The 20,120-nt window shown below is 65.2% G+C and overlaps 2 protein-coding genes across 3 annotated transcripts; one reads left to right on the top strand and one right to left on the bottom strand.

The window, feature by feature from the left end:
• Positions 1-95: 95 nt before the first annotated feature.
• TIGD5 (tigger transposable element derived 5) lies at positions 96-5,419 on the bottom strand. The gene has a single exon (XM_004265250.4). The coding sequence runs from the start codon at positions 5,116-5,118 to the stop codon at positions 3,187-3,189; it is 1,932 nt and encodes a 643-aa protein (XP_004265298.2). The 5' UTR covers positions 5,119-5,419; the 3' UTR covers positions 96-3,186.
• On the top strand, positions 5,374-20,048 carry EEF1D (eukaryotic translation elongation factor 1 delta). 2 transcript variants are annotated; one of them, XM_004265248.3, is made up of 8 exons: positions 5,374-5,654; positions 14,704-14,824; positions 15,227-15,298; positions 18,837-18,936; positions 19,015-19,115; positions 19,270-19,488; positions 19,631-19,825; positions 19,950-20,048. In XM_004265248.3, the coding sequence occupies exons 2-8, from the start codon at positions 14,708-14,710 to the stop codon at positions 19,986-19,988; spliced, it is 843 nt and encodes a 280-aa protein (XP_004265296.1). In that variant the 5' UTR covers positions 5,374-5,654; positions 14,704-14,707; the 3' UTR covers positions 19,989-20,048. The 2 variants fall into 2 exon arrangements, with proteins under 2 accessions (XP_004265296.1, XP_033275930.1); XM_033420039.2 differs by lacking the exon at positions 5,374-5,654 and adding an exon at positions 9,594-12,866.
• The last annotated feature ends 72 nt before the right edge of the window (positions 20,049-20,120 follow it).

The raw sequence follows: 20,120 nt of genomic DNA, 5'->3' as shown, positions 1-20,120 counted from the left end.
AATGTTGTCCCTTTCCTGTACCCTCCCCACTTTTTCAAATCAGGTGTTCTGGATCCAAGCACTAGACAGTTACACAAATAAGACTAGAACAGGAATCACGTGATGCTGGCGCATCCAGCCTTTATTAGAAAGCGTGCTGGGCCTATCTGGCCGGCGACCTCTGCTGTCAGTGAGGTTGGCTGTGAAAGGGTCCCTCGACAGGGCAAGCACCCTTGCCCCCGGGGCTCTTGGGCCAGCAGGCTGGGGGTCCCAGGAGGCCCGAGCCCCTGCTGGAGGGCGCCCCCTTCCTCTCACCCCACGCTCCTGTGCTCCAGCTTCGGTCCAGCTGTCACCTGGGGGCTCATTCCCAAGCGTGAGGCCCCTCGGGCAAGCTTGGCCTCACAGGGGTTCCCTCTGATGCTGCAGCCTGGTCTTGCCCTCCCAGCCCCCAGCTGGGCTGGCTTCAGCAGAAGCCACAAGCTCCCCTTTCCACCTGCAGTGCTTTCCCGCTGTGCCTACCACCAAGCCCACGGGGCCAGCCCTGACAGTGACTGACCAGGGGCTGCTTTTTGGAATCTGATCTTTACCGCCTTGAGGATTTGTCAGAGGGCTGTGAACAGGATGGGGAGAGCATGGTGGCTGTGTCCCTGAGCACCTCCCAGGCCACAGGGGTCCCACACCCTCACAAGAGACGTGTAATCCTTGAGGGCAAGAAACCCAGTCTCCAGCATGGTGCCCAGCACTCTGCAGGTAGGGCTGCTGAAGGAGTTCAGGCAGCAACTAAGACCCCTCCCTCTGCCATCAACCGCCTTACCCTCAGCACAAACCGGGGAGCGGCTTAGATGCCCCGGGCCCAGCAGGTGTCGGCAGTGAGGCCATTTCACCCATTCTGCAGAGAAAAGCTGGCGTCTCCCACAGGAAGACTCTGCCCTGTGGTTCACAGTGAGGTGAGCCCAGGGAGGTGGGTGACCTCGTGCCAGAGCTGCGATGGGGCCCGGGGTCACAAGGATCATTGCTGGGGCTGCGTTTGGGGCCAGAGCCACCCTCTTCATGTGCAGGGCCCGGTGGCACCAGTGCCCCCATTCTAGAGAGGACACCTTCGGAGGTCTTTGGGCGAGGTAGTCCCCAGCCCAGCAAAGCAAAGCGGCTCCCAGACCCACCCTTGATGGGCCCCCTAACTCTTCAAGGCCCCAGGCCAGCCCGCACTGTGCCTCGTTTCCACGCTGCCCATCCAGGGCCTTGGAGACCAGGCAGAGCCACCTCCTGGGGTGCAGCCTTGGTTCTCCAGAGGGGACGAGGCTGGAGCCACATGAGAGGAGGTGGGAGGTCCTGTCCTGCTAGCCGGTTCTCAATACCAACTGCAGTCCCCCTGCCCAGGCTCCGGGGTACAAGAGGATTAAAGGCTGAGACAGGATACTTGGCAAGAGGGGCAGTGCTGATGATGCTACCAGAGGCCACCCTCGCCTGGTGCCCACCTGGGCTCTGAGGTCTGTCTCTCCACAGGCCCCTATAGGCGGGCAGGGCAGAGGACCTGCTGGCCATCGTGACCGGGAGCTCCGGCCTGGGTCCCCGGGTCGCCACCAGCTGGAGAGGCAGGTGATGTAACATGCGAGACATCCTGAAGCCCCGTGCAGCTGCTTGGTTAGACCCAGGGCCAGTGTAGACCGCCAGAGGCTCCTGCAGGTGTGCAGGCTTGACACAGATGGAAGTGGAGGTGCCAGGTGGGCCCCAGCAGTTGCGGCTGGAGGCTGCTGCCTGGGCCTGGCTAGCCAAGCCTCCCTTCTCTTGTTTCCAAATCCTACATACTGTCCCTCAGCTTTCAGATTTGACATACACATACATATGTGGTTTTTTTTTTTGGGGGGGGGGTTCTTTTTTTTTGACTGGGGGTGGTTCCAAGGAACAGTTTATGTCCTTGCTCTGGGGGCGCCCAGCCGTCCTACCGCCGTGCACAGCCCTCCCGTCCCACAAACACAGCACCTGTCTGTGGCCTCTGCAGTCTCAGACCACCAGGAGGATGGGGCAGGTGAGGATGAGGGCAGAGCGCTGAGGCAGGCAGCACCTCAAATCCGGCCCCACTGCCCCTCACAAGAGCTCTGGGTATCTCTGCAGGGCAGCCTCTGGGAGGCCGGGTGGGTATCTCTTGGCCTCAGGCACCAGCAGGATCCTGAATCCAGAGCTGGACAGTTACAGAGCCCTTACCTTCTCCTTACAGACTGTGCCATCTAGGAGCCCAGCTGATGGGGCCATGGGGAGCAGCTCCTCAGCCGCGCCTTGGGCAGCACCAGGCGCGGGAGAGAAACCTGAGGGCAGGCTGGGCAGGGGAGCCTTGGAGGGGAGCTAAGGCACTGAGGGTTGTCCTGGCATGGCCGTCAGTGCCACAGGGCTGCTCCAGGGAAACGGGATGGCTCTGGGCTCTGGGGCTGGACAAAGTGGCCTGTGGCTGGTGGGGGTACAGGGCGCTGGCCCGGCCACTGGTCTGTCACCAGGGCCCAGGTCTAGTGCTCGCCAACCCCACGGAACAAGAGAGCTGTTCAGAATGTTTTCTTAAGGAAAGTTAAAAATCCGAGCGGAACAGAAACCTACAGCCTCGCTGCACCCAGAACCTTGGGAGGCCCCGCGTGCCGGGCACCAGCCTCCCTTCCAGCCCGCGGGGCCCTCCACCCCGGGTCCCTGAAGCCTATCTGTTAAAGACAGACGTAACGCGCTAAAAACAAAACGAGTGGTGTGCTTCCCATTGAGACGACCGACCGCATGGCTGTGGTCGGGAGGGATGGGAGCGCCGGGCCCTCGTCCGGTACAAGTGCTGGGCGGTGTGGACAGGAACATGGCTGGAGGCCTCAGCCCCACAGGGGCCAGGGTGGGAGCACAGCCACCTGCTCTCTGATAAGTGCTGTGGTGTGTGTGCCAGGCCTGCACGAGAGGGCACCTGGCTAAGACCGCAGACCCCACGTGCGCGCCTGCCCAGGGAGGGGAAGCAGGCGCCCGCGGCCTCTGTTCTGTCCCCACATGAAACGCGGGCACCAGTGGAGGGGACGGCCCTTCACCAACAGAGCTCCTCTGAGCCAGGCTGGGCTGGGATCCCTGCAACCCCGAGCGAGGCGGGGAGGCCACCCCAGGGGAGGGGAGGAGAGATGGGGAGGCTGTGTGTATCCCCTCCAAGTGCCGCAGGAGAAAGGCCACTGGGGGCTGCTCGGACTGGCCTGGTCACACCCCATCATCAGGGACTGCAGGAGAGGGCCCGATGCCCCCCAGCCTCCGGGCCATGCTGATCAGGGAGCGAAGCTGCACCAGCTTCAGCGGCCCTACCTCCCGGGGGTCCCGGCTCTCCAGCCATCGCAGAGCTGTCTCCAGGCCCCGCACGGCCTCCCCAGCGGAGGGCACGGCGGCCTCCTCCTCCTCCTCCTCTCCTCCCGCCGCGACAGAGGGCAGGCTGGCTGGGGGCGGAGGGGCCCCAGGGACCAGCACGGGAGGCCGGCTGGGGCCTGGGTCCTCTCTGCAGCCGTCGGGCAGCCCCCCGTCATCGTCCAGGTGAAGCCACTCGGCCACCTCCTCGGGCGCCAGCCGCTTGTAGGCCAGGGCTGCCAGGTGCGTGAGGTCGCTAAGCACCCTGCTGCGCTCCGCGGCCTCCTCGGCCTGGCCAGCTGGCTGCCCAGCGCACTCCTCCGCCGGCCGGGGCTCGAAGGCAGCCCGCAAGCCCAGCAGCCAGCAGCGCTCGATGCTGCCTGCCTGCACCAGGTCCCAGGAGAGGCCGGCCAGGTAGAGCATGTCCTTGAGCATGAAGCTGCGCATGAAGTCCAGCGGGGACCCCCCGGCGCAGGACACGGCCAGCCGCAGCAGCTCCCGCTTGTACAGCTGCTTGAAGGCGGCCACCACCCCCTGCTCCAGTGGGGCCGGGATGTGTGCCCGGCTGCTGCCCTTGGACAGGAACAGCACCCGCACCGCCCCGTCGGGGGTCTGCAGCTCCTCCGGAGGGCCCAGGGGCTCAGGCCGGCACCTCCTGGGGGTCTCCTCGCTCTCCTCCAGCGTGGGCATCCTGGCCGCAGGGCTGGGGCAGGGCGGGTGGGCGACCAGCAGCACAGCCTTCTGCTGCAGGCAGCTGCGGCGCAGGTAGCGCCTGACGCCCGGGACGAACTCCTCGAAGAACCAGCCGCGCAGCAGCGGGCGGCTGAGCCAGGCGTCGGGGCTGTAGCGGTAGGAGGCGGGGAACTTGTCCTGGTTGTGGTGGCGCAGGCTGGGTGGGTCCGGCAACTGCCCGATGACCAGCGGCTTCAGCTTGTGGCTGCCGGTCAGGTTGGCGGCCAGCAGCACCGTCACCCGGTCGCCCCGCCAGCGACGGCCACAGCCCCCCGCGCCCAGGGGCGCGGCCTGCTCCGGAAGCAGCTTCCAGTAGAGGCCGGTGACGTTGGCGTTGTAGATCTGCTCGTCGCCGTAGCCGCCCTCGGCGGGGGCAGGGGAATTCAGGGCGCGGTCGGGCAGGGGGCCGGTGCGGGTGAGCTGCGCGGGCTCCTGCTTGACCGGCAGGCCGGGCGCGGGGCCGGCGGCTGGGGGCTCGGCCTCGCCGTAGATGCGCTGGCTGGAGATGCCGTGGCGCTTCTGCCAGCGCCAGAACCAGCCGTGGCTGGCCTTGAAGGTGCACTCAGGCCCGTAGATCTGGCGCGCGAAGGCCTCGGCCTGCGCTTGGATGAGCGGCCCCGACAGCGGCACGCCGTGCTGGCGCAGCGCCAGGAACCACGAGTAGACGGCGCGGTCGATCTCCTCCTCGTTGGCTAGCCGCATCTTCTTGCGCTGCGTGCCCACCTCGCCGCCCAGCTGCTCCAGGAACCAGCGCAGCTTGGGCTCGTCCTTGAGCCAGCCGCGCAGCGTGCCGCCGGGCACGCCGAAGTCGCGGCACACGCTGGCCTGCCGCTCGCCGCCCTTGACGCGCTCGATGGCCTGCAGCTTGTCCTTGATGGAGTAGGCCTTGCGGAAGGCCATCTTCACGGCCACGCGGGGCCGCGGCCCGGGCGCGGGGGGCGGCGGCCGCGCGGCGGCGACCGGGGCGGGCGCGGGGGGCCGCGGCGACTGCGCGGGGCGCCCGGGCGGGGGGCGGCGGCCGCGGCGCGGGGCCGGGCCGGCCGGGAGTCCCGCGGGGTACATGGTTGCTGCTGCGGCTGCGGCGGCAGCGGCAGCGGGGGCGCGGGAACCGGGGCCATACGCCCGCCCGGCCGGCCGCGCTGGGCGGGCGCTGGGGGCGGGACCGGCCGGGCCCTCCCCTTTGTCTCGCCCGCTCGGCGCGCGCAGGCGCGTTGGCCCCGCGCGGCCCCACCCCGCGCTGCACGTCACCCGGCACGTGCCGGCCGGTCTGCTCCGCCCGGGCCCGCCGAGTCCACCGGAGCTGCAGCGGAGGGGGGCGGGAGCCGGCGGCGCTGTGCCCGGCGGGTTGCTCCAGCTCCTCCGGGAAAGGGCGAGCCCCGCGGGGGTCTCCCACTGTCTTCTGTCCACCCGCGGGGAAAGTCGCGCGGAAGGCCCAGGCAGCGCAGCGGGCCGTGCGCGCGGGCCGCGTCCCCCGCGTCCCGGCGCGTGGTAGAGCCCGCTGCTTCACTTCCCGTGCGCGGCCAGCGCGGCCCTCCCTTTTCTTTGCCGTCGCGCGCCGCCGATCCCTCAACGTTGGTCGCCGCGTCCTTGGCTGGCGTGTGAGTACCTAGGGTTGCGCCGCCAGGCCCTGGGGCCCGGGGAAGGGACGGCCCGCGCTGCGCCGGCAGGGACTTGGTTGGAGAGCCGCCGGCAGGCCGGCTCCGGGGCGCGGGGCCGGGTGCGGGCTCGCGGCCGCGCAGAGGGGCGGAGCCCGCGGGCCACGTGCCAGCCGGACCCCTGCGGCTGCCCCGGCGGGAGGGCGGCTGCGGGAATGTCGGGGCCGCGCTGGTCTCCGCCCCGGTGGGTGACAAGGATGTCTGCCCACCTGTGACCCGGGCCTGTAGTCCCCCCGTTTCTTTGTCGACGTTTGTGGAGCACCTCCTTCATGTCGGCTCTGGGCTTGAGGGACAGGCACGGACCCAGTCTTCGTGGAACCTGGAGAGCTCATGAACTCGGGGAAGAATAAGGATGTGATTGCTGGGTGACTGAAATACAGCGTTCTCTGAGAGGGATGGAGGGTCTGGATTTGGATAAGGTGATCCGGGCAGGAGGCGATGTCGAAGCCAGTCTCTGAAGGGGAGGAGGATACCTTCCTGAAAAGTGGGCACTTTCAGTGGAACGAAGAAGGGAAAGCCTTGTCCTGGAGCCAGGGGGGGTGGCATGGGGCGGGGACCAGCACGACAGGGTTTTCAGAGTGAAGGGCCACTCTGGAGCAAGAGAGCTGTTTGTGTGGCTGGACTTTGGGATGGTCCCTGCTTGTCGCGAGAGTAGATTGACCCTGGCAAGTAACTGGTGAGGGAGTAGGCCTGGCCTGGGTCGGGCAAGGACCCGGTGTTGCCTCAGAAGCAGCTCTGACACCCCTAGCTCCTAGGGAGCGCTCAACCATAAGTGGGTTGAGCCCCACCGCCGTGCTCAGCTCCAGACGTAGGGGTTCCCTGAGAAAGCTTGGCACAGACTCCGAGGAGCAGGTGCCCTGTGCCGCCTCTGCGGGGCAGTCAGGCCTGGGCCCTGTGCCAGTGCCGGGGTGCCCTGCAGCTCTCCATCTCCTCACCTTGGAGCGCGGCCGCTGTGCCTTCCCCTAGAGGAGCCTGGGGGGCAAACACGCTTGACCAGTGTTTTTGTGGATGAAGGTTTCTTGAAGGTGATCCTAAATAGGCGGCCACAAAGAACGTCCCCAGTGCGTCGCGCTCTGGTGTCAGCTTTTCAAGGGCTGCAGGCAGGAAATGCCGGCACGAGCCCTGGCCCTGTGGCCCTATTTGAAGATGGCGCGTGTGAATTTGAAGTGGGGGGCAGTGTGACGTTTGTGTGAAGGACAGGCGTCAGAATGAGACTCGGAGTCCCAGATTCTCACCTCACCGACCCGGAGCCTCAGTTTACCCCACTCCCGTCTCCCAGCTGTGTGAGGTGTCAAGTGTACTCAGAATGGTTGAGGAGGCGCGTGCAGTGCTGGAGCCGCCCGAGGGAAGGGGGCGCAGGCACCTGGCGGTCAGGGTAGATAGACCAGGGCACCACAGACTGGGATAGAAATAGAACCAACGGACGGCATTGTAGCACAAATGTCATGCAGCTGGCTGGGCCTCAGGTGGGGTGACTTGGGCAGCCGCAGTGTGAGTGCTGAGTCTTGGGGTGCAGGGGCCCCCCTCCACGCCAGCAGGACAGGTTGGCATTTTTGAGTGGGGCCGGACTGTCCAGGAGTCAGAGGTGGGGAAGCTTCTGAGTAGGAATTGGGGGCTGTGGAGTTCGCCTCTAAAGAAAATCAGAGGGCAGCCCTCTCGTGCAGTTGCCCCACTGCTGGCTCGTTCTCATCGGCTGAGGCGTGCTGAGTGCTCGCCGCGTTCTCTTGGACACTGCACGCGTGGAAGCTCTGTTGTGCAGCACTGGTCCAGGCCGCGCCAGCCAGGGGCCCCATCTCCCCACACCGCACACCGATTCCCACTTCCTGTGGAAGGGGGGCAGAGAACTGTGACCTCTGGGTGGATGACCTGGGAGCCCCTGCCTGTGTGTGACTGCGATGGGGTCACATGGGCACCTGGTTACCTGAGACCGTTTGGAGGATGAGAACGAGGTGTGGAGGATGGAGCCGGGGGAGGGGGCAACCCTCACCCCTCCCAGAAACCTTCCCCGTTCACCCAGCCTCACGGGGACCTCGTGGCAGATTGGTGGGCACGGCTCTGCCAGGCCACGTCCTCACCTTCAGGAGCCTCCAGCCAGGAGTATCCTGGCCAGGGAGTGCTGCCAGGTTCCCCGTACTGGCACTGCAAGAACTGCCCTCCCAGCTGGGCAGAGGCTGAGAAGGACTCCGCAGCCCCCAGAGTCCCTCAGCACAGCCAGGAGTGCTGATTCGCACTGGCGCTGGGCTGGGGGAGTTGCAGAGGAAGAGCTGCTCGCTGCCTTCGCCCCAGATCCTGGTGGCTGGGTGGGTCGTGATCCCTCCAGGGCCTCCCACTCCTCAGTGCCCCCTCTTATGGGAGTGGTCTTGACATGCTTTATGCCCCGGGGCTGGTCCTTAGTGGCAGGCGGCTTGCTCTTGGCCCTGCAGGTGAGGAGTACAGGGTGGGACCGCTTCCTCTGCGTCCTGGCTCTGCCCCCTGTGTGCTCCAGTGTTGCGGGGGGCGGGGGGGGGGGTGGAGGCCCGACTGCTCCTGTAGGACGCCCGGCCCCTAGCCGAGAGTTCTGTGCTTCCCTGGTGGCGTCCTCGCGGGAAAGTGTTCGGACTCAGAGTGGTTCTTCTACTGGGAGAGGTGGGCCCCTGCCTCTGACGTCGGGGGCTGTGCCGGCTGTCCTGGGGCCTCATCCTCCAGCAGCCCTGGGGGTGTTCTTGGCCCCATCCTGGCACTGGCTTTACCAGGCAGCCCTCAGCTGTCTGTGGTCGCCTCCCCAGGTGACAGCGCTCCTGTGTGGTGTCTCTGGGGAGTCCTCCTCCCGCCAGAGCCTTGACACACGAAGCCCCTATGGTGGGTGTCTGCGGAGAGCCTGCCTGGGACCTCCGTGCACGCCTGCCTCCTGCCTGCTAGCCTCTCTGTTCGCCCCCCAGGACGCCTCGCGCACCCTGTCCCGGGGTGCCTTGATGCTGGCGCGCTGGCTGCGGTGTGGGGGAGACAGGAGGCCAGGGGCCTGGGTGGCAGGGCTGACTGGGTCCTCAGCCCCTTGGTGGCACCTCTTGTGGATTCAGGGCCGGGCACCCCGTCTGTCCTCTTGTGCACCCTTCGGTGCCGGCCTGCGGGGACGGCACACCCTGCCCACCTGGCCTCTCGCCCCCATAGTAGCCCTGCTGAGGGAGAGGCCTGTCCGGCGTGGGCACTGGGGCTGGGTGGCCGCCAAGACCTTCTGCCAGGTCCTTGTCGTCCTACACCTGGTCCAGCGGTCTGGACCCAGTGGCGGTGCGGGGCTGGGGAGAGCCCACCCAGCACTGATCCACGTGGGCAGCGGGGCACTCGAGGTGCTGGCTCACCTCCCCAGGTTGGCTCAGCTCAGCGAGGAGCTCAGATGGGGCCTCCCAGGGCTGCCTGGCTCCGGCTAACAGGAACCCCTGCATCTGCGCATTTCGAGTGATGAAGGAGCAGCGGCCGCCCCCTGGGATTTTGGTGGTGGGTCTTGGCTCCGGTGCTCGCCTTTGATCCCCAGCAAACTCACCTCCACGCCGCCTCACCGAGCAGCTTCTGAGAAGCCCCCCCAGCCTGCTCGGGCCGCCCTGTCTGACTGCCTCTAACTCTGCTGCTTTCTCTTCATGCTGTCCTAGGAGATCAAAGCGAAAGTAAGTACTCGCCCGTCCCAGGCTCCTGTGTCCCCTTCACCCGAGCCAGGGGACCCCCAGCCCAGCCCTCACCACACCCGACGAGCCCTGACACCTCTGGGGCCAGGATGCCGGCCTGGGTTTCCTTGTCTGGACCTGTTGGGTGTGGCCTCAGCACCTTCCTGGGCTGAGCCAGTTCCTGCCCCGGCAGTAGGGTGGGCACCCCATGAGCAGGTCAGGATTGGCGTGCACCCTCCACACCTCTGGGCGGGGCAGGGTGCCGCCGCCCCAGCCAGCCCCTGGTCTCAGGCCCTGTCCCTTGCTCACGGGCATCTTGAGAGGGGGCTTCCCCTCCCCCGAACTGTGACCCTTAGAGCTCTGAGCAGAGCCTGGTTTGATGTCAGGAGCTGAGGACAGCGTTTAGGCCACTAGGTTCACGTAGGGCTTCCGCACTGGGGGGTCAGCCTGGTGGGCGGGGCTGAAGGGACCAGACCAGCCCTGACCCGTGCTGCGCTGCTTTGGTGAGGGTCCGCCAGAGAGGTCAGAGGGCAGACAAGCCCAGCCTGGTAGGCCTGCAGCCCTCGTTTACAGTGAGTGATGTCACAGTGCCCCGCCTCCTGGGCATGGGCTCCCGCCCCCCAGCACTGCCTCTGCAGTCAGCCTGGCCTTGGTAAGTGCTGCTGGCCCCGGGGAGGGAGGCTCGAGGGGGTGGCCAGGGACCTCTCTGAGCCTGGGCCTCCGCCCCTGCATCGGGTGCTGTGAGAGACCCCGGCGAGCCCCTCAGAGCACAAAGGGGAGTCTCCCTGAAGTCCCAGGTCGGTCGGGACTTGGCCCACACGTCCCGGGGTGATTGGAATTGGGTTTTGGTTTTGGTCGGGGGGCTGTAGACCCTGCGGTGAGTGGCAGGAAGGGTTTGCTGTCCCGGGGTGAAAGTCTGCCCCCTCGGGGGGCCTCCTCCCTGGGGTGAGGGCCCAGCAGGTCTGCCCTCGCTTAGGCTTCACCAGGTGACCTTGCAGCAGCAGGAGACACTGGGGCCATCCTGAGAGCAAGCTGCTTAGCCCCAGGCAGTCGGCCTGGTGCTTCTGCTTCTGGGCGGGCACAGGGTCCAGAGTAGGGTCTCGGGAGGAGTCCCTGTGCTAGTCAAGGCCGTCCTCTAGAACAGGCCAGCCAGGTGTGAGCTCGGGGACCCCTAGGTGCACCCTAAGAGCAGACTGGCCTCCAGGGCTTTCTGGGCTTGAGCTGCTTCTAGCCGGAGGCTGCGGTGGCCCAGGCCCCTTGGTTCTGCTGAATAGGGTCTGCTGTAGAATTCTGGGCTGCCCAGCAATGGGGCTAGCCTTTACGGGGCACCATGCCTGGGAGCAGAATGGGGGGCCCTGTGCCAGCGGCAGGGCCGAGGCCATCGCCTCGAGGCTGTTTGCGCACGCCCTGTGGCCCAGCAGCCCTCAGTCTTGCACGGGGGCAGCAGGTGACGAGGGCTACTCTGAGCTCAGGCTTCTGGACAGAGGCTTATCCAGTAGCCACAGTGGCAGGTGTGTGGAGCCCCTTACACCAAAAGGCGCTGGAGTGCAGGGAGGATCTCGCGTCCTAGGACAGGACTTGGAGGTTCCCACATGGTTCCTTTAGTTTAGGTGCACCCACGGGTGTGAGTTGATTGTCTCCTGGTCAGGAGGCATCGGCCGCTGACCAAGGAACCTGATTAACTGCCAGAGCCACTGGCTTCCTTCCCTTTTAGACACTCACTCCCTGGCATCTCCCCTGATGTGGCCTCGCAGGGGTGGGTGCTCCACCCTCTGTTCCCAGGTGCCCCTTGGCTAAGATCTTCTAGCTTCCCTTGGAACATGCACTGCTCAGGATGGCGGTGTGGCCGTGCAGGTGGGGGACTCAGATGAGGCAGAATGTGCCAGGAGCGGGGCCGTCCTCTGAGACCACCAAGTGCATTTCTATAAAACAGAAGCCCGAGTGCCTCAGGGAGGTGGCCAGGCTTAGCAAAAACGCAGGACGTCCAGTTAAAGTTTCAGATGAACAGCGGCTAACTTTTCAGAATAAGTGAGGCTCTAATGTTTCACGGGACACACTTGTTCTAAAACTCATTTGCTGTTGATGTAAAAGTTGAATTAGCTGAGCGCGTCCTGTGTTTATTTGGCCGCTGTTCTTGGGGTTCACCGAAGAGGTTTCTGTAGCCAAAGAGGTTTGGAAAGTGTTCTCTGGGCCCCCTTGGAGAGCCTGGGTGCATGTTGGATGAGAAAAGGCAAGTTTTGCGGTTAGGAGGATACACACGTGCAACCACACCACGCATTACGTGCTCGTGCGTGTTTACTGCTTCCCCAGCTCCCCATGCATGCTGCCCCGGGGCACCCCTCCGGGCGGCCGAGCAGGGAGGGGCGGGGGTGCCGTCTGCCCACGGCCCGCGGTGTTGCAACTGCCCTTTGTGCTTGCTTTTTAACGCTGCGTGGAAGATGAGCGGGAAGGCCTCCTGTGCCCTGGAGACGGTCTGGGAAGACAAGCAGAAGTACGGGGAAGCCGAGCGGCGCTTCTACGAGCACGAGGCCATGAGAGCCGCCGCCCAGCAGCTCCCGGCCGAGGCACTGGCAGTGAACGGGCCGGGCCGGGAGGATGAGGCCGAGGAGGCGGGCGCCCCCAACGGCAACGGCAGCAGCGAGCCCGGGAAGAGCCACAATGGGAAGAAGCCGTTGCAGAAGCCGAGAACGCGCTCCCCGAGGGGCTGGCTCAGCCAGGGGGACCTGGCCCTCGTGGGCCTCTCAGCCGACCACGTCTGGCTAGACAAGCCGCTGTTCGACCAGGCGGAGAGCTCGTACCACCAGAGGCTGGCAGATGCGGCCGCCGAGGCAGCCCGGCCTCCCGCCCTGGCCCCTGGGGCCCTCTGCGCCCTCGGAAGCCAGGTGGCCTGCCACCACGTGACCTGGGGCGTCTGGGTCAACAAGTCTTCCTTTGACCAGGCTGAGCGGGCGTTCGTGGAGTGGTCTCAGGCCTTGCTGCTGGCTGCGGAGGGGAGCGGCGGGCAGGGGGCTCCCGACACGGGCCAGTGGGCGGCCGGCCCTGACCTGCACCTCATCCGCCAGCCCAGCCCGCCAGCCAACGGCCAGCCCCCACTGGGCAGCCTGCAGGCGCTGGTGCGGGAGGTGTGGCTGGAGAAGCCCCGCTACGACGCGGCCGAGAGGGTCTTCTACGAGGCCCTGTTTGACGGCCACCCCCCTGGGAAGGTGCGCTTGCAGGAGCGAGCCGGTCAGGCTGAGGGCGCCCGGCGCGGCCGCAGAGACCGGCGGGGCCGCAACGCCGTGGGAAGCCGGCGGCTCGGGCCGCGGCGGGTGGACGGGGAGGCCTCCTCTGCCCTGCCCTACCGGTACTTCCTGCACAAGGATGCCGAGGCCCCCTGGCTCAGCAAGCCGGCCTACGACAGCGCAGAGTGCCGCCACCACGCCGCCGAGGCCCTGCGCATGGCCTGGCGCCTTGAAGCTCCGTCCCTGGTTCACCGACCCAGCGCCCGGTCTGGCCCTTCCATGTCCAGCCTGAGACCCAAGTAGGGAAAACGTGCCGGGCGGGTGCCTGGGCTTCCCCGGGCCGGGCTGGGTGGTCGGCGTGCTCCCTTCCCTGCCCCCACCCCCCCCCCCCCCCCGGCAGGGATAGCTATCTGCCCCTGGGGCATTGCAGCCTCTGGGGTCACCCCCACCAAGTTGGTGGAGGGAAGGGGTCCACGTGGGCCTGAATCTGTCTTGCGCAGGGTTTCCCCTTTGGCCAGGCAACTTCCAGCTTCTCCCCTGACTCATGGGACAGGGGAGCGATGAAGGCTCCCGGCCCCCAAGCCCCACTGGGCCGCTTGCCGACCCATCCTGCTGTCTCCCCCATCTCCTTGTCCATGAACCACCTGAGGTGAGGTGGGCGTCTCAGGTGCTGTAGCACGTGGCCGGTCCAGCGGCCTGAGTCTGGAAGACACCCACTGGATGAGGCCAACTTGCCTTCAGCCTGTGGACCCAGGGGTCTGGCCCCCAGAGCAGTTTATGCAGTGCCAGCTGGTCGCTGGAGGCCAGAGCCTGGCCATGGAAGGGATCCCTTAGCCCACTGGGCTCAGGCAGGAGGGCAGAGACCGTTGGACTCAGGGCAGACTGGGGGCCCCCCAGTGGGGAGAGGCCCTGGGCCGCAGGCCGGGCCAGAGGGGGCGTGGAGGGGCCTCCCTGGACCCCAGACTCCCGGCAGGAGCCCCTCGGCTCCTCGGTGGGGTTGGATGTGCTGCTTTGACGGGATCCTGGCCTTGGTGCGAGGGGCAGGGTGTGGGGCCCACCGCCGGGGGGAGGGGGGCGTTCCCCATCAGGCAGTACGTGTGCGTGCGGGGTGGCGTGGAACTGAAACTTCAGTGATGCCTCTTCGAGCTGGGGTGGAGGAGAGTCACAGGGCTCAACCTCCCTTGTCACGGGGGTACACTTGGTGAGGTCCAGTGATGGCCTGGGATCCTCAGCAAAGAGAATTGGTGAGGTTGGGTCCTTTTCTGTTGCACTTGGTGAGGGACAGGGCGGTTCTGAATCAGCAGACTTTGTCGTCTGTGAGAATTCGGGCTCTGGGCCCAGGTCCGTGGCAGCTCCCCCGCCTTGCCGAGTGGTGGGAAAGCAGCAGACTGCAGACGTGCCAATACAGCGATTTGCAAAGACGGACAGTGGCGGGATCTGGCTCACAGGCCGGCGTTTGCCAGGTCCTGGTCTACAGCAGCAGTTCTCAAACTTGCTGGTCTTGTGATGCTAAGAGAGCTTTTGTTTTGTTTATTACTTTTTCCTATGTTAGTAATTAAATGCAGAAGCACTTATTTGTTGAAAAATAATAATAAGCTTGTTACATGTTAATGACGTTTATGCAAGAAATAAGTTTTCTGTAACAAAAAAGGTCAGTGAACTAAGTGGCCTTGTTTTACATTTTTGCAAGTCTTGTGTCTGGCTTAATAGGAGGCAGCTGGATTCTTAAACCTGCTTGTGCATTATCTGTTGGTGTATATTGTCCGACAAATCCAGCCTTGAGCAGTTGTGTGATTGGAAAGGGGAGGACCTTGGGGACCCCCAGAGGTTCCTGGCCATGCTTTGAGAGCCACTGGTCTTGGGGACTGGCCTGGGGGCCACCCGCCTTAGCACTGAAGGAAGCCCACGTGGTGTGGGGGAGGGGCTCGCAGGCTTGCTGTGGTCCGTGCTGAGAACCTCTGGTGCTCTGCCCTGGGCCCTGGAGCCCTTGTTACCCAAGGACCGGGACGGCCTCCCCTGTACCCTCGGGGTCCGGGCTGTTGGAAGGGGCGCTTGTGCAAGCCAGCCCTGGGGTCTGCGAGGAGGTGCCCCCTCCTCCCGGCCGGGCTGTCTTAGTCTCTCCTCTCCTCTCAACAGGAAAATGGCCACAAACTTTCTAGTGCACGAGAAGATCTGGTTTGACAAGTTCAAATATGACGATGCAGAAAGGAAATTCTACGAGCAGATGAATGGGCCCGTGGCCGGCTCCTCACGCCAGGTAGGGGCTGCTGCGCTTGGGGTCTCGGGGTGTCTGTGCCAGCACAGCGGGACACGCACGTTGGGCCCAGGTGGCCCTGCTGCAGTGCTGGGGTTGGTTCTTCAGAGGGCGGCTGGCTGGCTCCCGAGGAGCTGGAGCTGCTCTCGTGTCACATGTGGGCAGGGCGCTCCCAGCGTCTCTAGGTGCCCATCAGGACCTGCGACACGTGGCCCGGCTGGGCTTGCAGGCCACGTGCGCCTCAGGCCCTGTCGTCAGGGCCACAGGACTCCATCCTCTTCCGTCCTCAGGCCCGTGAGCTTTTGTTTTGTGCAGGGCTTTCCTGCTCTCTCCACAGGAGGCTGCCTTTTTAATTTTTTTTTTTTTTTTTAAATGAAAGCGTTGTTCTTTCTGCACCATCTGCAGGAGAACGGCGCCAGCGTGATCCTCCGTGACATCGCGAGAGCCAGAGAAAACATCCAGAAGTCCCTGGCCGGGGTGAGTACCGCCCTCGTGGCAAATGGCGTGCCCGGCGCTTCCCCCGGTGCTGCTGATGACGTCGCCCTTTGGAGCAAAGTCAGGGTGCGGCGTGCAGCGCTGTGTTCCCACACGGCCAGAGGAGACGTCCTTCCTCTCGCGTCCTTGCTGGGATTGCTGGCGGTCACCCGGGACTCCCCGCCTTGCCACGGCTGCTCCTGCGGTACCAGGCCTGAGGCCTTTTCCTTCCTGCTCGCTCCCTGCTCCGAGAGTGTGAGGGGCTGGCGCGTGCTGCGCTTCCTCCCTTCCCTCTTAGGCGTGGCCCTCCTCGGAGAGATGGGTTCACAGGGTGTGCCGAGTCCCAAGTCATAGAGTCACCACCATCTTGAATTTGAGGCCCAGGAGGGGCCCTGCAGCCCAGCTCGGGCTCAAGGTCCCACGCGAGATCAGGAGAGGGAAACGGTCATGTCCAGTGTGTCCCTGGCCTGGCCGGGGAGTGTGTCCCTCGGAGTGGCAGCCCTGCTGCTCCACCCTCCTTCTCAGAGGACTGTCTGGGCTACAGAGTGGCGTCCCAGCCTCGAGGGCCAAGGGTCAGCAGAGCTGTGCCCCCGGGGACTCCAGGGGACAGTCCGTTCTCTCACTTTTTCTACCTTTCAGGAAGCTGCCCGCACTCCTCGGCCTGTGGCTTCTAGCCAGCAGCGCCACGGGCTTTGACATCTATTTCTGTCACGTTTCTTTCTCTCTCTTGCTTCTCTCTTATGTGGACCTTTGCAATGACACTGGGCCCACCTGGGTCATCCAGGGTAACCTCCCCACGTCCAGATCCTCAACCTCGTCACATCTGCAAAGTCCCTTTGGCCACGTGAGGTCATCTTTTTACAGGGTTGGGGGCATATTTGGGAACTTTCTGCCTGCCACAGCTGGCTCGGATATACTGGCTCCTGGCCATCAGCTGGGCGGCCCTGGGTGGGTGTCCCCCAGGAAGCGTTGCCACCACCGTCTGCCCAGCAGGCCCTGCTTTATACTTGGCCCCCACATGCTCCTGCCTGGCCTTCTGCCCATTAGCCCCAAATCCCACCTGCCACCCTCTGCTGGCCGGAGCAAGTTCAGGCCAGGCAGCCACGGGATCGAGGTGACGCAAGGTCTTCGCACTCAGGCTGGGCACGTCGGGCTCCAGTGCTCAGCAGGCTGCAGCCAGGGGCTCAGCAGCTCTGGGGCTGCGGCCCTGGAGATTCTTAGGCTATGAGAACTCTTCCCGCACCGGGCCTCAGGGCCCTGGCTGTTGGGGTCAGCTTCGGGGTCCCGGTCTTCAGGGAATTCACCTGAGCAGCTGTTAGGGCTTGGGGACTGGTCTGCCTAGGTTGCTGTAATGATGGAGCAGCACAGACCAGGTGACTGAAACACCAGAAATTTATCTTCTGATGATCAGGAGGTTCAAAGTCCAGGATCAGGGTGTGGGTGGGGTTGGTTTCTCTTTGGTAGATGGCTGTTTTCTTCCTGTGTTTTCTCTCTGCGTCCAAATTGTTTCACACGAGGACACCAGTCAGTGGATTAGGACCACCCTAATTATGTCATTGTGACTGATTACCAGTGTGAAGACCCCATTTTCAAACAATCTCCCACTCTGAGGCCCTGGCGGCAGGGGCTTCCACGTGAACTTCAGAGGAACATCATTCAGCTGCCGGCGGCCCTGGGAAGGGTGCTGTGGCCCAGCCCCATGCTTGGGTTTGGGTAGAGTGGGGCTCAGCAGACACTGGGGTTCCAGAGGTTCCTGGGGACTGTGCGTGGTGCCAGGCACAGGGCTGGAGGCCAGGATGGAGGCTTCTGGATTCGGAACCTTGGTACGGCACCGCCCCCGAGGCCACCAGGTGGCTGCCTGCGGCCTGCTGTTGGGAGCTCAGACTGGACTGGGTGGCCTGGGCCTGCCTCACTGAGCGCCCTGGCTTCCTTCTCAGTCCGGGTGGGCAGGGTGGGCCCAGGGCCTAGACACCGTGGAGTGGCCTGGTGCTTTCTGGGCCGAGCGGTGGTGACCCCATGGCCCCCAACAGCCTGGTCTCTCCCCTGCCACTTTGTCTTGGCCTTGCAGCAGGTGGGGCCTTGCCCGCCCGGAGCCTGCAGCCTCGGGACCCGTCCACAGTTGGTCCTCACTTGGTGGTGGTGCCGGGCCTGTGTCGGGAGGTCCCCGGGGCCAGGCAGCAGGCACAGCAGGGCAAAGGCTTGAGGTTCCAGCCTGCCTTGAGGCACCGGGACCTGGTTCATTTGCTTAGCGGGCACAGATCAACCGGGAGAGATGGCCTTGGGGAAGCCTGCTGAGAGGGGGTGGGGCCTGAGAGTGCAGGTTGGCGGGGGCTGGCGGGGCTTCGTGGGGAACAGCTGGTCCTGGATTTCATCCCTGTGCCACGGAAGCCGTGGGACCTTCTTAGTGGGAATGGTCCGGGAGCTGAGCCGTGGGAAGTAGGCTGGAGAGGAGGTCGCGTGCCGGTGGTGGTGGCTGGGACTCGGCAGGGTGGCCAGCTGTGGGCGGAGGGCTGCCACTTACTAGCCGGAGTAGGAGGTGGGGCGGACACTTGGGTTGGTCTGAGGAGGGCGGTGGCGTGCGCAGAGCCCATCTGGTCCTGGGGGCTGGTCAGTGCTCCTTCTGCAGCCACGCAGTGCCACTTGGCCAGCTCTGCTGGGAGTTCTGTGTAGTGGGAGCTGGTGGGTCTAGGAGACGGTGTCAGCTTAGCACTGCCCATGGGTCCCAGGGCAGGGAGCCAGGCATGTGTCAGCCTGTCCTCCCTGGAGACCTTCACCTTGGTAGTGCCCTGGGGGTGTGCAGACCAGGGGAGGAGGCCACCCCTGTGGCTTCCCTGTGGCTGCTTGGTGGGTGGGCCCCAGGCCTTTATCTTGACTGGACGTTGGAGGGGGCCAGCAGCCCTCTGGCAAGGGCAAGGTGCACTGAACCCCACCCTTGGAGCCACTGCAGTGGGGGGTAGGGGTGCTGAACGGCCTGCGTGCAGGCTCCTGGGGTGTAACTCGGGCCTGAGCTCCCTGGGCAGTGCCGCCTGGGTCAGATGACGGGGGCTCCCGGTCAGGGAGGAGCCAGAGGAGGCTGGTGGCCAGGCCAGGGTCCCTGGGTCACCCAGAGCTTTCAAAGGCAGGCAGGTGTGTGGCCCTGGCTGCTGCGGGGTGGCTGCCCCCAGTGCTGTCCCCTCCTGTGTCCAGCTCAAGGCTGTGTTGCCCGGTCCTCCCGAGCTGCTGGGTCTGGCTGCCCCTGGAGCTGAGTCCTTTGCTTCCTCCCACCCACCAGGCAGTGGCAGCCATGGCTCAGCTCTGCACCGCCCCCACGTTAGGGCCACCCTGGGGTCCTGCTTCGTGTCACGTGCTGGGCTGATGCCACTGTGGCCTCAGCTTGCAGGGCTTCCTCTCCCCTTGCCTGGGTGGAGCATGGCCAGCGGACCCCATGGGGCTTGATGGGCTTCTCATCCAGCTTAGGGCTCTGCTTCAGTATGGCTGTGAATGGGGGGGACCCCAAGGAGCAGGTTAGGGTATGAGCCCTTCCTCTCCCCCTGCCTTGCAGAGCTCAGGCCCCGGGGCCCCCAGCGGGCCCAGCGGAGACCACAGTGAGCTGGTCATCCGGATTGCCAGCCTGGAAGTGGAGAACCAGAACCTGCGAGGGGGTGAGGCCCTGGGCCTGACGGGCGGGGGGCCCCACCCCAGCACTTGCTGCCTGACCAGCATCCCCTTTGCCCCCGCAGTGGTGCAGGATCTGCAGCAGGCTGTCTCCCAGCTGGAGGCCCGGCTGAGCGCGCTAGAGAAGAGCTCGCCCGCCCACCGGGCCACAGCTCCGCAGACCCAGGTGAGGGCCCTTCCCCGCCAGGGACCCACACCTGGCGCTGAGGAGCGGGAGGCCGCGGGCGGCCCCCATGTGGGCTGTGGCCCAGGCAGCGGTGGAGGGCTGGAGGCCTGGTGTCCTGGCTGCACGGGCCCCAGTCTCCCCTCCTGTGTGGCAGCACGTGTCTCCCATGCGCCAAGTGGAGCCCCCCGCCAGGAAGGTGGCCACCGCCACAGAGGATGACGAGGACGACGACATTGACCTGTTCGGCAGCGACGAGGAGGAGGACCGGGAGGCGGCCCGGCTGCGGGAGGAGAGGCTGCGGCAGTACGCCGAGAAGAAGGCCGCAAAGCCTGCCCTGGTGGCCAAGTCCTCCATCCTCCTGGACGTCAAGCCTGTGAGTGGCTCGCCTCTGACCCTCCCCTCGCGGTGCCCTGTGGTCCTGGAGGGATCAGTGCCGGGCAGGGCAGGAGTAGACTCAGATTGTGTTGACGGCGGGAGCGGGCTCTGACCCAGCCCTCCTCCCCTCTCCTCCCCAGTGGGATGACGAGACGGACATGGCCCAGCTGGAGGCCTGCGTGCGCTCCATCCAGCTGGATGGGCTGACCTGGGGGGGCTCCAAGCTGGTGCCCGTGGGCTACGGCATCCACAAGCTACAGATCCAGTGTGTGGTGGAGGACGACAAGGTGGGCACGGACCTCCTGGAAGAGGAGATCACCAAGTTCGAGGAGCATGTGAGTGAGGGGCCCACGCAGGGTAGGGGCCTGGGGTGTCCAAATGAGCCTCTGGCCAGGCACATGGGCGCTTGGGCCTTTGGGAAACAGGGCCCCGTGTGACCACCAGCCTCCCTCTCCACAGGTGCAGAGCGTTGACATTGCTGCTTTCAACAAGATCTGAGCCCCGGCACTGGCCTGAGCGTGGGAAGCCTTGCAGCCAATAAAGACTGAGATTCCAGCCCTCCGGCTCCTGTCCTGGTTTGGGCCCTGCGGGGGGGCGCATTCAGTGAGCCGCACTCTGCCAGGCCCCCAG

This window comes from Orcinus orca, chromosome 17 (assembly GCF_937001465.1).
Source record: "Orcinus orca chromosome 17, mOrcOrc1.1, whole genome shotgun sequence".
Classification (NCBI taxonomy): domain Eukaryota; kingdom Metazoa; phylum Chordata; class Mammalia; order Artiodactyla; family Delphinidae; genus Orcinus; species Orcinus orca.
This window is presented reverse-complemented; position numbering and strand designations above follow the sequence as displayed.